Source organism: Echeneis naucrates, chromosome 6 (assembly GCF_900963305.1).
Source record: "Echeneis naucrates chromosome 6, fEcheNa1.1, whole genome shotgun sequence".
NCBI classification, from domain to species: Eukaryota; Metazoa; Chordata; class Actinopteri; order Carangiformes; family Echeneidae; genus Echeneis; species Echeneis naucrates.
The window spans coordinates 14,685,142-14,701,822 of NC_042516.1; the positions used below are offsets into that span (position 1 = coordinate 14,685,142).

Below are 16,681 nucleotides of genomic sequence, written 5' to 3' on the forward strand. Positions count from 1 at the left end.
AAAAGAAAATGGGCGGACCGTACAGGGTAATACTGGGAATACTGTGGGAAGGAAGATTAATGAAGAGAGACTCACACGTCTTTCATTTTCTCTCTCCTTTATTCTTCACATAGAAATGAGAGTCCGAGACCGAAAGTATGGCGTGTCCTGAAAAGCATCACAATCACCAGAGCAGTAGGGTATACCATTAAGAAAGACCTCTCAGGATTAATAAGGGATTGCTTAAAATGTACATTCATAATGACCCATCAGCACAAACTATTATTATATTGTAATTTCCTGAAAATGCACCTGTTTTTACTGAAGGGCATGTTAAACAATGTGCCACTTTGAACAATTTGAGAAAGAAATAGACCACCCAATAGCACTGAAATTGTTGACTTGTCCTTTTTTGCACCTTTTGTTCTGTGATTGCATGTGAACTGATGTCGCACACAGTTTGTGAAAATGCAAATGTCAGAGAGAAACCTTGACCTTTCTGAACATGTCACAGTGATTCAAACACATGATTACTCTGTGATCACATCATTTCACAAGACTGTCTTGAGTGTATTCCAGATTGACTGAAGAGAGCAAAGCAATCTAACAGCGACGAGGGTACAATCATGTTGTAGACCTTTGGCCATCCTCTCCCGTTGCCTCTGCATGAAGAGTATAATATAATAAATAGAGAAATGTGAACTCAGTTTCACTACTGCCTTTTTACATGAGAATATCAGAATAATATGTAGAAAAATCTAGATGAAAAACAAAATATGGATCTTTTCACAAATCTCAGAAATTAAGAACATGAAAGTCTCCATCTTTTTATGATGATTTTTATGATAAACTAATAAAATGAAGACTGCCACTGATGCATTAAGTAAACCTTTATTAATTTCCACATTTTATAAAATTGAAATACAATTCAGTAATATCATTTAATAATTTGTCTAAAGAATAAAACATCAGTTTGTGTAAAAAGTACACAGAAACAGTATTATCAGCTGCCTCGGCCCTTCTTGGCTGTGTTAAAAAAGCTTTCTGGCTCAATCAAACAAAAAGTGTTATCCAGCTATTTACTTTGCAGAATGAGATGAATGTGTGTTGAACATGGCTCGATATTTGCTCTTGCTTCTCTACGGATAATTGACAATCATATTAATGACTTTTGCAATCTATTTTGTTCACAATTGCTGAAAACCAACTTTGTTGTGTTTGATTTATTTGTTATTTCAGTAACAATCAAAAATGCACAGCTTTTAGCTCCTCTCCATCTTCCCATCTGGTGATTGGCTGCTTGACTTTCTCACTGAGGGTGGATATAGTGGGAAGGTTCTCAGGAGGGTCATGGTCAGGAAGATGCCAGTGGATGAAGATCAAATACATACAACTACCTAAAACACCTCCAATAAGTGGAGCTACCAGAGGTACCCAGAACCAGTAGTTGTAACAGCTGGAGAGCGGGGGAGAGAGGAATTCAGTAATATAACATGAATATAGCACTTCTTAAGCCATTTAGATGATCTGGTTCTCATCAAAAACTACTTAAACAAGTATATATGTTTTAATTAATACTGAATCTAATTCATATATGTAAAACATAAAGTTGCAATCTGTGCATCATAGCAGGGATCTGTAACATTATCAAACCTTGTCCATTTTGAAATACCTCTAGATTGTTTAAATGAACTGTGCGGCTTCAATTAGCAGTCTTCAAGAGGCGTAATGCGTGTTTATGACTGGAGTGTATGTGACTTGCATGTTTAAGATAAGATACTTACGTAAAGACCTCGGTGCCCCAACCTGCAGTCAGTGTAAAGAGGCGTGGCCCCAGATCACGGGCAGGATTTATTGCAGCACCACAGTTAGCCGACATTGACATGGAGATCCCCAGGACTATCACTGCCACTATAGCAGGAATCAGCTCTGAGGGAGCAGGGGTGTTCCTCTTCTCGCCCAAACACAGGATGCACAGCATCAGCATGCCAGTGCCCACTGCCTGATCAGATAGATGGACAAATACATCAGTAACGAGTAGAACAGCTGTTGAAGTACTCTCTTAAGTTTACAGCAGTACTCCAAACTGACCTGGTCAAGGAAACTTCCACCCAAACTCATGTATTCTGAGGGATATGTGGCGAATATGGAAGCTGTCTCATTTGGGCCATATACAGTTAGAACGCCACCACTGAAGGCCATTATAGCATCTGAGACATAAACAGAGGTAATGAAGTGGGGGCATCAAAACAAATTGTATGGAAGTTATTATGCAAAGATATTGACGAGATGAGTGTTTAAGATGCCATAAAACCTAACCATAGTACACCAGGTAGACAAGCCCTGAAGCCACATAGGCGCCCAGCAGCTGGGAGAGGCAGTAGGGCAGCAGCCTTCCCCAGGGCACCTGGCCCAACACGCAGAAACTCAGAGTCACAGCTGGATTCAGATGAGCCCCTGCAGATAAAAGAAACAGAGGGATGGAGGAGGATGGATTTACAATGTGGAATTGTAAAGAGGACTCAAAACGTTATAGAGATGAACCTGTTTTATTTCTAGAGCGAGACTTTCTATTAATATAATAAATTATAGCAGAGTTAATCTGCAGTATTCAGATTACTCAGAGGTTATAACACAAACCGTAACTAGAGTGGGAGGCAGACAAAACATATATAAATAACACAATTCATATTTTTGGCATATATATAATATGTGATAATGTCCATTTTAAGAGTTGTTACCGGTGATGCCCTTGGTGAGGTACATGGCTGACATGACGCCCACAGAAAAGGCCATGTTGACTGACAGGAACTGGCCTTTAGTCTCCCTGCTGGTTTTCACCTGAGCGGCAGCGGAGCAGCCAAACAGCTGCCACACAGTAATGGGACAGAGTGAGAGGATGTGGAAAATAGAATGAGAAGACAGGAGGAGGCAAACTTTACAGAACTGAAAGGTCACTTCAAACAGGTAAAGGCACAAGTACTGTGTGAGTCCTGTAATAGCTTAGTCCCTCTCTGTTTGATTCATTTATTTATTATTCACAGGAGTTCACAGGAGTTATTTCTGGTCATTCAAAAAGTGATTTCTCGTGAACTTTGTCAAGAACGTGCCTTCTTATCTAAATAGCATTATAACAATGTCCCCATAGATGGGAGGATGTTACACTTAAACACACACAGATGAACTCCCATCAAGACTACACTTGCGGAAACACTTTGACCAATGAAACTTTATGAGCTATAAATCACCAGTCAACATAAATGTATTAGGCCTACATTTTTATCACAGACATATTAGGAATTATGACAATGTCAAGGCGCTCACAGATTTTGGTAAGTGGATGAAAATTGTGTCAGTGTACTGGTGACATGGCAGATGGCCTTCATGAATAAACACTGGAATGATAAATTACGTACATCATTTCACGTGATACTAATGTTTTGCTTTGATAGTTATTTATCAGTTTATTAATGTTTTACAACACAGTTTACTGATTAAATAGACAATTATATTCACCAGCAACAAGACGCAAGTATTCAAGTATAAGACACTGATTTTGGGATAACTGTCCTAATAGCTTGACATTTGGCTCCTAAATTCAATTTTAATGTTAGTTTGTTTTTGTTTTTTTCTTGAACGTAGTGAGCTGAAAAAATGTAGTTAGTTTTTAAATAAAATCTTTTCAATTTCTTTGACTGATGGAAAAATAAAATCTCATGAACTACTTCTTAAACTTAGAAATATCTTGGCCAAAATAGTGATAATTGATTTTTTTCATATGAATAAAATGATCAAAACTGTATCTCTTTAATGTCCTGCATCCCCTACGCTAAGATAAGTAACAATAAAAAATGTAAAAGAAAAAAGAAAAGCAAGTGGATTGATATTATGAATTATTAGGACCGACATTTGTTTAATATAGAGGCAGGCCTACACAAGTGAAGCCGGAGTTACAAAACCTGAAGAACTGTGTGGATATTTATGAAGGCTGAGTGTCACTTACTAGCAAAATGAATGTTCCCAAGAATTCAGCCATACACTCTCGCACCAGGGCGTTTCTCAGTCTACAGGAACGAAGCTTCAACATGGCTGAAGGAAAGTGAAATCCTTCTTCTCATCTCACACCGATGTCTGTCTCTATGTCAGGCAGACCAGCTGTCTGTCTGTCTGTCCAGGAGCAGATGGTTTCAGAGACAGTGCTGAATGTCCACTTAAGCATCTGAGGGCCTCTGTACCAAACCCACACCTCCACCTCTCTTCTTCCTTCACAGCTGACCAAACACTATCCACTTATTGGTTTGCGACTGGAGGTTGGTTGTGATATGTCTCAGCTGTTTAAGGTTGCATGTATGATCAGAGGCCATAAACTGCCTGTTGACAACACTGACATCGGAGGCAATAAGCCACAGACTCACTCTCTCTCCCTCAACACAGACACACACACACACACACACACACACACACACATATATATGCATATATATACTACAATGAAAGGTGTTTATGAGATATAAACGCCTGCACTTGTTTATTTTCGCAGCCATCATATCAAATCACCACAGCCAGAGTGCCCTAACCACATTACATGCAATGCTAATTATTATATATTTATGTTAATTCTCAAAGAGCCAACACGCACCAATAAGCTGTAACACATTTTCAAAAAGAACTGCAACATGTAAGCTTAAGAGTGACCTGTGAAATTTTTTGTTTCTATGATCTTATTTATACTATAATAACAATATTATTTAATCTTCTAATATTTACATCAAAAATTTGTCAAAATTGATCAGCTGCATTCATTTATCATTATCAGACTACTGTTAATCTAAATGTTTTATATTTTTTTTCAAGCCTGTCTATCTGTCTTCTGATCTATCTCTATCAGGCTGTCCTACGAATAGAGGAATAGGAACATGAGACCCGTAAATGATCTCTTTGTAATTGAAGTCCAAAAGGCTTTTGTCATTAAATTAACATAGAATTATTATTATAACTGGTGTGGTGAAGCATATCTTAGTTGGCCAAGATGATCGTTTGAAGCTTGATGTCACACGACCTCTCTCTCTGAACTCTGGACTGTTAATGGATTATGTAAGAATAATTGCTGCGTGGGTGTAAAGATCTATGCTATTACTGATAATTTTCAGAGTCACATGACACGAAAACAAGTTAATATCAGATAAGACGTAAGATACATAATGACTACTTCACAATCCTCTGTTCCTGTAGTTCTGCATCCTCACCACTGGAAATGCCTTTGTTTTGAATATATATATATATGTGTGTGTGTGTGTGTATGTATATATATGTATACATATATAAAGAAGTAAAATTGAGGTGATGATGACCTTGCAGCAACATAGACCTTGACATGACATGTGGAGACTGTAAAGCTACACATGTCATGTCATCTTATCTTATCACATCATTTTTTGAGCGATAAAACTGTTGGATAATGCATAAAGATAGAAAATACCTTTACCCTGTAGTTTTGTCTGCAGGTTTTTTTTTCTCAGCGTAGTGACAGAAAAATGTAATTTTGTCTCTTTATCTCCCTCTGCTGGACATACAAATGACAAGTATTATTTTTTTTAGTCTTTATTAACAAGGAAAATAAACTCTAAATGCAATATGTTACAACGTGTTTAGTTTTTTCCATTTACCATTTTTCACATTAGCTTTTAACCAACTGAACTTTGAATATAAAAGTTATGGTATGAATGTATGAGTCATCAGTGTGTTTTAATTACTATACAAAATATCCTGGGGCATGAGGTAGATTTAATCCTGTAAAAGAGAGAAGTGAGGAAAATGCTCATTTGTTAAGGTTTTCTTTGATTTTGTTATAATGACAATGTGAAAACAAACTGTTAAAAAAAATATCTTTTTTAGCTTTTTCAGCTAATTCATGTCATCTTCTGCCACCACAGACAATGTTGTCTCTGATAAAAGTGTCTTGTTCATCCTCCTTTACTTAGTGCAACAAACTTCCATGATCCGCATGTTTACGTATGTTTCAGAGGACGATGTAGCACCACATCAACGGGCCCCGTGGAGAGATTTCTGATCAAAGTCCAGGCTTCCAGACGCCTCTTGCCCACCATGCTCACACCACCGATCTCGAGGACCTCATCACCAGGATGCACCTTGTCAACAGGACCCCCTGAAAGGACAGCACAGAAAGGGATCGTGTCATAAGAGTACATATACAACAGAACTTGTACTTCTACATGAACAAAAGGTGTGTATTCTTCTCTTACGTTTATTACTATTAGAATCTTTGGGCCACCACAGCTAAGAAAAAATGTATTGCATATGATATATGATTAGGACAATGAGCCAAATACCTATATTTCAGGTTTTCTAATTTGGGATTTCCCAAAACAAAGAGTCCTGTCTGGCCGTTTCTCTCCCATGAGAAATTTTCTATATTGTCTATTACACCAAAAAAAATATTGCTTTTATTTAAAATACAAACAAACAAACAAAAAAACAAAAAAAAAAACAGAAATTGGACTGTGTAGAAATTGACATATTGCTGTCAGTAATTTCTTGTCCATCTCCATAATGATGCTCACATTTCTTCTTTTCTCTATGGAGACAGGAAAAGCTGGGTTTCGGTTCTCACCTTGAAATATCTTCTGTACAGTCAGTGGCCTGTTCCCCATAGAGGAGCCCACACCTCCCTCCAGACTGAAGCCCAGATCCCTGTTATTCTTCTCCAGACTCACACACACACGCTGACCTGGGGAGAGAAAAATTGAGGTACAGAGTCACAAGTTGAAGTGCTTTTGGAGGAATATCTTCTAATAGCTCCGGTGAAGTTCAACTTCTCACCAGTTTCAATGAGCGGAGGCTGTGTTGCTCCCTGATTATTGGTCTGCACTCCACCCTTAGAGACTCTGTTAACCCCTCCCTTTCTGAGGACCACAACTCCCGTCTCACGAATCTTCGCCCTCCTCAGCACCCTCAGAGCCTCCCAGTGGGTGTAGTTTTGCAGGGCTGTGCCATTGATTGACAACACCTGGTCCCCTTCCCTCACTGAACCTTCCTGAGCTGCCACACCTGAGTGAAACACCTTATGGACCTGAGAAAAAGATATCAACAGACTACTGAAGAGATTGGACTGTGGACATTTTGGAATATTCTCAGGGAAGGAGGTACTTTCTTACAGTGACAGGCTTGTTCTCATCCACGCCTCCTGCCACACTGAAGCCCAGTCCCACTCCCACCTCTTTATGGAGAACCACCACCTGCACATCATTATATTCCTGCAAAGAGAGGGGGAGATGGCACACAATATGGTAAGGTTGGTCTGAGCCTTGGATAGCTAGAAGATCTGGGAATGGGGTGAACTAGTCTTGCTGGAGCCATTTTAAGTTCAGTTATTTGTACCTTTGAGCATGAGGCAGGCAATCACTGCACTAAGATAAACAATACAGGCTTCAGGGTTCAGGTATAGCTGTGCTGAGTTTGACAGGGATGTCATTGTGACCTGATGAAATATCTATATCTGATGTTAAGTGTTCCTCTGATTTCCAGTAACAAGTTAATGTCAAAGAGTCAGCCAAAGAGGTGCCATTGAAATAACAAGAACATCAACAGATAGACAGAATTTCAAGGTAGCGTGGGAAAAGTGACTGGATTTCTGGCTATAGTCACTTTGGTCCATGCTGCCATTTCAAAACAGAAGAAATGCATAGAAAAGTTACTGATGTCAAGTTGTTTGTACCTGCAGGACGTTGTCCCCCAGATTCCTGACATCCTCCATCAGCTTGTCAAGCTCCTCGGTGGGCATCACAGACACGTAGGAAAGGGCGGACACATCTGAGCTCAGAGAGGCAGACCGCCTGCCCGTTGATGGCCACTCATTGTCACTCTCAGACTCATAGTCAACTCCAGCAAAGTCGCACAGGTCTGCGAGACTGCAGGGAGGAAGGAGAGCAAAATGAATCAATTAAATTTATGCTTAAATGGCTACTGCTGTCACACTAGATATTTCTGCAGGAGCCCACCTGACAGAGAAGCTCCTACGATCTGACTGGCTCATGTTACTGGTGATTGTCACCGACGACTCTCCGGAGTCTGAATCGTAGTTCGAATCCTCGTCCTTCTGTGTGCTTTCATCGTCATCCTCATTATCATCTTCATCATCATCATTCCAGACTTTAAACCCTGGGTTCAGACAGGCTACCCAAGCATCTAGGTCCAATGCCTGACTCTTCCCTTTCTGGTAGTCTGTCTTGACATCTGGGGAGATGGGACTGGAGAAGCTGCTGGGGGAGGAGGTGTGGAGAGGTTGAGGGACAGGTTGCGGACCTGGATCAGGAGTTTTGCCCACTTGTGGGAAAGCATGAGCGCTGTCATATTTATCTACAAAGGCAGAGCATTTCTCCATCTGTGCAGTAGGTGAATGAAAGGGTGAGGGGTCAGGGGTGTTTGTTGGTGTCTTATCGTCATCGCTGACAGGTGAAGGAATCTCAGAGGAAGCCATTTTCTGCACGGTCGCGGCGGTTTCACTGGGATCAAACAGTGGTAACGATGGTGTGTTGTTGGCTTTCTTTGGCTCATCAGGGCTTGAGAGTTTGGGAAAATCAGTTTCGTCTACATAAAAATTTGGATGCCGTGTTTGAGCTCCTCCTTTTCCTTCTTTTTGTTGGACTTCAAGTGTACCAGCAGAGTTGTTACCTTTGTTCTTCTCTTTCCCTCCATTCTCAGTCAAATCATTCCCTTCTGCTTTCCTCTTTAATCTCAGTTTAACCTCGTCCACTGAGAAAGACCTCTCTGACACAATCTTTTTTCCTGCTGTTGTCACTTTCTCCTCAGATTTATCACCCACCTCCCCTCCATCTTTTATTCCCTCCCACTTGCTCTTTAATCCACCTATCGCTTTCGCTGACCCACCTTGCTTCACCCCTTCATGGCTGCTGTTAAGTTGCGTGGGTACTGAAAAGGCTCTTCTGGGCATCAGGATCTGTCCTGTTGCCAAACCATGAGCTCTCTGTGACAGAGCCTCAAACTGGCTGATCTTATTTCTCACGCTGGCTGCAGAGGGCACAGACAACATCTGTGAAAGCTTTTTCCTCTCTGGTGTTTTCAGAGTATTTTTCTCTAGATTTGACACAAACACATCTTCATCGGCACAACTATACCTGATTTGGGCTTTTTCTTTAGCACCGTCATCTCTCTCTTTGGCCTTATTTATTCCATTTGCCTCAATCTTGTCCTCTCTGTGTTTTGCCCTGCCCTTATCTGTATTTTCATGTGCTTTCCTCTCTGTAAATTCAGACAAGTTTTTGAGGGAAACTGATGTCTCATATTGGTGGGAGTTTTTTGCCAGTGGCAGTGAAGAAATCTGTCCTGCAGCTCTGGCAGATCTCATCTGAGCTGCTACAGTGTTCCTGCTCCTTGCCCTGTCCAGAGACCTTGTGCCTTCCCCTGTGAATCCTTGCCCTTCCACTGAATCCCTGCCCTGGATCTTTCCCTGCCATTGTTCCCCTGATAACCTCCTCCGTCTTCCTGGAGAATGTGAAGTGTCTGAACCTGGGTTAAGTCTTTGGGACGTCCAGGTGAGCGACGTCCTGCTTGAGGGGTTTCTAATTTTGCTGCCGTCCTCAGCTTTACCTAAACCTGCCGACCCATAGAGTTTCTCTATCCGCTCCATAATACTCTGACCTCCTACAGACTCAGACGGAGCTATCTCTGCTCCTGGGCCAGTATAGGACCTAAACCTGGAGGGGAGAGAACAACCCCTGTTGGTCTTGCTCCAAGTCCGGCTCATGTGGCTCACTGGGCTCATCTCTGTGACATCATTACTTGTACTTGCAGAGTTATAGGCATGTATGGAAGACATCACCCTGCCCCTGACATAATCAGCTCCAGTCCCTCTTTCATCCAAACCTCCAGTATGGTTATCAAAGTCCCTTCCTCTTTTCTCAGCTCTGGTTTCCACAGAACAGGTTCTTGCCTCTGTTTTCCAATCTAAGCTCTTACGTCTATTCATCCAGTTACAGTCCCTTGACTTTGTCCCGCACTCACTTTCAAATGCAGGGTTTTCATTTCTTCCAGTGCCTGAGATCAGTTTGTCTCCTGTGCCTCTGTGGTCCAGCTTGGGGGACATGTCATGGCCTGATCTTTCCTTCTCCTCATACAGACCTTTCACACTGCTGGGACACCCAGTCCTGGCTTGATATCCTGTGGTTCTGCCCTCGTCCTTATTTGTAACATTTGCACCGGCGTTCGCCCCACGTCTTTCACTCTCTCTAATTCCTTCAGTATCCTCCTTCCCATCCACAGAAAAACGTCTGGTTTTCCTAAAACCTGACCTGAAAGCAAGACTGTATGATGGACAGTTGGCTGAGCGGACAGTGAAGCGTACTCCTGTCCCCTGCTTGCTGCTCTCACTCGCTGGAGGAGGAAGCAAGGACAAGTCCATTGTCTGAGAGTAAACAAAGTTAATGACCTCCTGTCAAATGCCAAATCCCAAAAAGAGAGTGGAAGAGTGAACTTGATATTTACACAATTCCAAGCAGCTGTCTTTTGGAGGGCTATCTGGATGGCAGTTTATCTGAAAGCTGCACTTTAGACACCGTGAAAAAGTGTCAATGCAACCGTCTCATCTGTTTGTTCTTGATAATTCTCTGTCTGCTGGTCTTGAGGTGGTAATTCCTGTTGGGTCCTCTTCTGGCTTTCTTTGTATTGTTGTCCTCAGGAGGCTCCAGTTTCCTAGCACGACCTCAGCGAACAGCTCCCATTGCCTGCCAAGCATAAAAATGCACAAATTTCCATCCTCAGAACAGGATTGGGCTGGAATGTTGTGATATGTGGAGTGTGGTTGCTGTGGCTGCTCAAAATGGTCAAGCAGAATCACAGAGTGGTGGAGGACAATGAATACAATATGTTACAGTGAAGCATGAGGTTGAACAGTGAACGAAGAATGGACATAAAAATCATAAGAACGGGGACAAGAGAAAAAGGATTGAGCATGAAGACAAGAGAGCCAAGAACCCTGCAGTATCTCCAGCCCAAAGCCTCGTCAGTCCTGTCACTGTGCCTCACAAACACTCCCCTCACACTGACTCAATAAGTCCATTCACAGAACAGCAGGACTCAGACAATTTTCTCTGTTGTATACACAAATCGTAATGGCTGTTTACACAGCCAACATACTCCCTGTCAGCGTCACCTCAGCCTGAACAAAAAACTGGAAAAACTCACCTGACAGCAATCCACTTAGCAAAAACAATGTGTTCAAGTGCTACAATCAGTCTCTGTGTGGCAAATATCACATAGTGTCAAAGAAACGCAGCGACTGACGGAGACCTTGTCGTAGCGGATTAAATGAAATGATCAGATAAGGTGGACAAAGATGAGAACATGTACTTTCATTTACATACAGCCTGGGGAGAGTAAGATATAGTTACCCAAGGACAATGGCTCATCAGTGTTATCAAAAGATACCGCCATTCACACCAGTGAAACTGTGTTTGATCATTCATCATGGCAGAATTAGGATCCAGTCATCTCTATTGATATTAAACACGAAGACTCTGAGAGGCTGATTTGCTGCACACATACAGTTGAAAAACGGACTTAGATGGGCACTGCCCATATAATTATATCAACTTTAATGAAATATTGGCTCAAATTTGTAACCATGGGAGGCTGTTCCTGTGGTACTTTCCAGTTCAGGTGAGTCTGAGTGTCAGTTTACAGAAACACCTGTTCTGCCAGGTCACAAAGCCTCCCATCTGGGTAACCTGGACAACATAGCCCCGTTTACTCTGAACTCCCACCTGACAGCAAGGAAGACACAGATGCACCCAGATATCAGGAAAAAAAACCGTACATGTGCTCTAATAGCACATAGGATTTTGGTCCATCCACACATTGACAAACACATGCACCTTACCTTCTGTAAGAGTGGCTTCTATTCTGGACAGCTGCTTTCACATGGGGTCATAATGAAGGCACTGCTGTGTCATGACATCAGCTCCTAGCTCCTCTCTCTCTGTCCTTGTCTCTCTCCATCAGCTTTGCATGATGGACTGCGTACAGTGACGCAAACCTGCCACACTGGTTTATCCTCTCGTTCTCTCTCTCTCACTCCCTCTCTCTGTCTCTTTTCTTTCTCCTCCCCCTCCCATTGTTGTTTTCTTCCTCTTTTCGTCTTCTCACAGGGTAGCATTCCTGACTACAGTTCAATGTGTCACACACGAAACATCTAAACATGGAGTACACACGAACACACAATCACATATCATACACACTCTCAGCACATAATATGTGACATCAGCATTTCATAGCTTAAGGGAGAGAGAGACTGTTTAGATAATTGTGGGAAACAAAACTATTATGACATTTTCAACGCAGACTTATAATACAAAACCACCTCAAGAAAACTTGAGTCTAATCGTGTGGGCTGACCAAGTATCAAAATACATAGCACCTTTAATTGGGACCAGAAAACACAAGGAAGTCATATGGACACTGAAAGATCAGCAAGGATAAATGTCGTTAAAAGTGCACTTCTTTTGCAACAAAACACAGCTCCAGTGCAAACACACTTGAGAAATAGCAGCGATTACTGAAAGGTTTTATCTGCGCAGTGAAAGAAGAAATGTTGTTTGTGGGGGAAAGAGTGAGAAGGTGATTAAAAAGACACTGAACACCATGTGTAAAAAGAGAACTCAGACTAGCAAGCAGACGTCAATGAAACATAGGAAATAATGAAATAAGAAATAAAAAGCAGCACTTACAGTCTTTAGCTGTCATATAGAGGTTCAAATTTTTTGCTGCTGCTTTTTTGCATGCACCTGTTACATCTTCCGTTGAGACAGAGGAAACTGTGGTTACCACATCAGCAGTCTGCAAAGTTAAACGAGAAATGTTTTTCTGTCTCCCTGTGCTTGCCAGGGCAGACTGACGCAGAAATGTCCACCCTGGGCCCTGTGTGAGAGTCCTAAAGGTCCAGTCAATGCTTAGTCTTACAGACAGATGACTGTGGGGTTGCACGGTGTCAGATAAGTGTGTGAGTGGGGGTAAATAGCTCCGGCCTGGCTCCACAGGCATCCACCCTTGTTCCAGACAGAAGAATGACACCCAGTGTCTCTGCAGGATGTATGCAAACCACTGTCTTTCTCGCACAGACACACTGGTGATTATTTCATTCTTTGTAGTATACGAATTAAAACAAACCATGTCATTTTATATTTAATTAGAAGGCATCAGTGCAAATAAAAAGTAAACAGACAAAATCAAGAAAAATAAGGCTAGTGGAAATTTTGCATTCTTTCTTGATCTGCTTCTCTTTTTTGAAGGCATCTCATGTCCTTATCTTTCTGTGATGGATGCTGGAGCCATTCCCAGCTGACATCAAAGCCCGAGGGTTGGGAATCGAACCCAGTACTTTATTGCTGTGAGGCAGCAAGAAGGTATTACCACCGTGCCACCCCTTCACTGCGACATTTTACCGTCGCTGTCATGAGTGCTTGCTGACCTGTCTGTTCGTGTCACTTTGTGCAGCAGAGGGCAGAAGAGGCCCGAGGAACGTCAGACCTGACGTCACCGTTCCGTACCGGTCACGTGACCAACACGGAAGTCAACATACCAGGGAGTGACATGCACCAACAGAAGCACTTTATCTAACTTCCCTTTGCCGTGCCTTTGTCTGAATTCATGTGTTTTAAAAGCGACTCCGTAAATGTAAGCGGGTGTCTGATGAAGGTCACCATCCTGACGGCGCTGCCGAGTTACCGGAGTCTTCTTTAGTTAGGTAGTTAGCAATAAAAAGGCTCCGTCTCAAAATGGGAACCGACTCTCTGCTGTCAAGCATCAATGTGGTGCTCGTTATGGCCTACGGAAGTCTGGTGAGTCCGTCTCACTCTTTTGTGAGGTAATGCAGCCGAAGTTTAAAGTCACAACAGGCATGTAAATATACATAATATGTCATATTAAATATTTAAGACAACCAAACGGTGGCAAACGTAAATGTCCCCAAGATCACTACATCAGTGCAAAGTGTGTCTGCAAACAACTTGACCTGCTGGTCATCATGAAAACTCATGACTGCTAATCATTGCAGCACATGTCTTCCTTTGTTTTAGAGTCTCCAGTCATTTTGGCATAGCTTCCTGTGTTATTCTAACTTTTTAGCATCAATGATAACTTACAAGGGATTTGAATATGTACTCTGTTGTTCACCACCAAGGACCTTCTGTACCAGAATCCTCATTTTACTCGTGAATGCAATAATTACGTAGGTGTTCAGTCATTGTCAAAATACACAAAACCATTACGTGAGTGTTTAACTCTCTTCCAGGTGTTTGTTTTGCTGTTCATCTTTGTTAAAAGACAAATCATGCGGTTTGCCGTGAAGTCGCGGAGAGGACCACATGTCCCTCTTGGTCACAATGCACCTAAAGTAAGACGATCTATAAATACTCTCCACTGTTCAAGTACAATGACTTCAGCATTTCTGGTGTTTCTTGTGTGTTCACTGAAGCTTTGTGTTTGTGCTGTAGGAGTTGAGACAAGAAATTGAAGCCAAACTGTGCCAGGTCCAGAAAATCCAATTTGAGCCTCGTCTGCTGTCCCCAGATGATGACCGACTAAAGCAGACAGAACAGATTGGTCAGTGGAGCACAAAGCACACAAACTCCAATCCTGAAACTATACTTGTGAGGTTTTTTTTTTTTTTGTCCTGCTGTCCAGAAGTTTTTGTTTGTGTTGCAGATTCCCATGACTACCTGTACAGGATGAGAGCTCTGGATGCCATCAGAGATACTGGTAAACTTCTAGTTACAGTTTGCTGATGTTTTCCCAAGACAGCATTTGAATTGCTCTCCGCTGACACAGTCCCATTTGCACTTTCTGTCACAAGATCTCCCTTTCCATGAGCTAGGTGGGACATCCGCTGCTGTTACGGGGAAAAGATTTCGAACCTGGCTTCTTCAGCTGCGGAATTCCCACTGCGTCTTCCGAGACAGTCGGCGCTCCCTGGTTGACATAGTGCTGGAAGGATATAATAAAGCACGGCACGGTGCAGAGGTGGTGTGTCAGACTTTTGTAGAAATGAGTAACTTCACAGTCAGATGTATTTTGGCTATCTATCAATTGACATTAAGTTAAATACGTAATGTGTATGATTTTATAGTTCCATGGACAAAAAAAAAAAAACATTAAGCATGATTTCACTTACTGTTTAGCTCTTATGCCCGACATCAGTAGTATTAGAATGATTGTGCTTTTTACCATAAAGTTTAACCTAGTTTGTATTTGGCAACGCAGTTGGCATATATAGAAACGTGCATAGTCATTTTCCCATTTGAGGGTAAATGTGATATAACATTCAGGATTTGGTTAAGATTTCTTAACCAAGCTGTTTTTTGACTCTCATTTTTGTCTGTAGGCTTTTGGCAAAGCAGAGTTTATAAAATACCAGGAAGCTCTAACTGAACTGGCCTCTGTGTGAGTAAACAGTGGGCAAACACAAGCTGCAAGTGCTCACTACTTCTAAACTAATCCCAAAGTGGAATGTTAATTATACAGTGGGGACAATCTGTTTCTCCTTCTGCTGTTTCAGTGTGAAGTCTCACAGCAGCAGCAGCAGCAGCACTCCAAACCAGCACCACCAGTCTGCAGCCAAAGACTTGACCAGTACCACAGATCCTGCGAGCTCCTGCTCCTCCCCGACCCAAACCACCTACCTCATATCCACAATGCAGCAGCGCAGCAAGAGGCCCAGACACTTCCTGGAGCTGAAAAACTTCAAAGACAACTACAACACTCTGGACAGCACGCTCTGAAAATCCAGGACGCCCCCGCCCAAAGGAAAGGTGAAAACAAGGTAGTGCTGCCAGCGATTAAAGTGCCTGTGGAGAGTGGAAGGGTTGATGGACATTTTTAGGGTGAAGTGACAGCACTGCCCTCTTACACTAACACACACTGCCTGTTTACACTATAGTGCATATCTACTAGGACAGTGGTCTTTATGCATATATCCTGTATTACTGCATGTGTGAGTGATATATATATATATATATATATATATATATACACACACACATATATGTGGATAGAAAATGACTATGGTACATGACTATAGTAAGTATGGTTGATATGACCAAAACAAAACCAGAGCTATGCGGCTATGCAATAGCATCAGACAATCAGTATTTATTGAACAATGTAATGGCCTATGCACACTTAAATGATCTATTAACATGCTCGTAGACACTTTGGTTACTCGTGATAATGGCTGCATCACGCTGCAAAAAATGCACTGTTTATGTTACCTCTGTTTACATTCATGTACGTCTCTACTGGTCATATGTTACTGTGAATCTGCCTTTTTTAAGCCATAAATATTTCTTTTACAGAAGCCTTTTATATATCAATTTGATTTCAAGCCATACTTGATTTGATTAACTTTAAATAAGTACTCTTTTAGGTTAAGAATTTTTCTCAGTATAATGTAAATTATCTTATTAATGTATTCTGAATGAAAGGAATAGCATCAGGGGTGGCTTTTCCCATTTTAGAAATGGACTGCCCTCAAAATTGGTCTGTTTCATTTGGTATTCAGGGTTCCAAGGGACATATTGCAATGTCAAAATAATAATATCTTCTGCGGTGCTTACTACACAACTTGTCATCCAAATTAAACAGTGACATACAAATGACTTGATGTGTAGTGTTT

The 16,681-nt window shown here is 41.7% G+C and overlaps 3 protein-coding genes across 8 annotated transcripts; 1 reads left to right on the top strand and 2 right to left on the bottom strand.

Annotated features, from left to right (window-relative positions):
• Nucleotides 1-1,224: 1,224 nt before the first annotated feature.
• Nucleotides 1,225-4,066, bottom strand: aqp10a (aquaporin 10a). The gene is made up of 6 exons (XM_029503417.1): nt 3,983-4,066; nt 2,721-2,847; nt 2,299-2,436; nt 2,067-2,189; nt 1,764-1,977; nt 1,225-1,435 (listed from the first exon to the last, which is right to left on the bottom strand). Exons 1-6 carry the CDS (start codon nt 4,064-4,066, stop codon nt 1,225-1,227), a joined length of 897 nt encoding a protein of 298 aa, XP_029359277.1.
• A 1,506-nt stretch (nt 4,067-5,572) lies between these two features.
• Nucleotides 5,573-12,875, bottom strand: LOC115044427 (uncharacterized). Of its 2 annotated transcripts, none has more exons than XM_029503408.1 (7): nt 12,741-12,875; nt 7,998-10,739; nt 7,715-7,907; nt 7,155-7,253; nt 6,820-7,069; nt 6,611-6,727; nt 5,573-6,145 (listed from the first exon to the last, which is right to left on the bottom strand). In XM_029503408.1, exons 2-7 carry the CDS (start codon nt 10,415-10,417, stop codon nt 5,988-5,990), a joined length of 3,237 nt encoding a protein of 1,078 aa, XP_029359268.1. In that variant the 5' UTR covers nt 10,418-10,739; nt 12,741-12,875; the 3' UTR covers nt 5,573-5,987. The 2 variants fall into 2 exon arrangements, with proteins under 2 accessions (XP_029359268.1, XP_029359267.1); XM_029503407.1 differs by lacking the exon at nt 12,741-12,875 and adding an exon at nt 11,894-12,121.
• A 722-nt stretch (nt 12,876-13,597) lies between these two features.
• On the top strand, nt 13,598-16,664 carry ltap1 (lipid transport auxiliary protein 1). Of its 5 annotated transcripts, none has more exons than XM_029503419.1 (7): nt 13,598-13,850; nt 14,303-14,404; nt 14,505-14,622; nt 14,716-14,769; nt 14,864-15,030; nt 15,392-15,450; nt 15,566-16,664. In XM_029503419.1, the coding sequence occupies exons 1-7, from the start codon at nt 13,788-13,790 to the stop codon at nt 15,786-15,788; spliced, it is 786 nt and encodes a 261-aa protein (XP_029359279.1). In that variant the 5' UTR covers nt 13,598-13,787; the 3' UTR covers nt 15,789-16,664. The 5 variants fall into 5 exon arrangements, with proteins under 5 accessions (XP_029359279.1, XP_029359278.1, XP_029359280.1 ...); XM_029503418.1 differs by having other exon boundaries at nt 14,505-14,613; XM_029503420.1 differs by having other exon boundaries at nt 14,505-14,613; nt 14,885-15,030.
• Nucleotides 16,665-16,681: the final 17 nt, after the last annotated feature.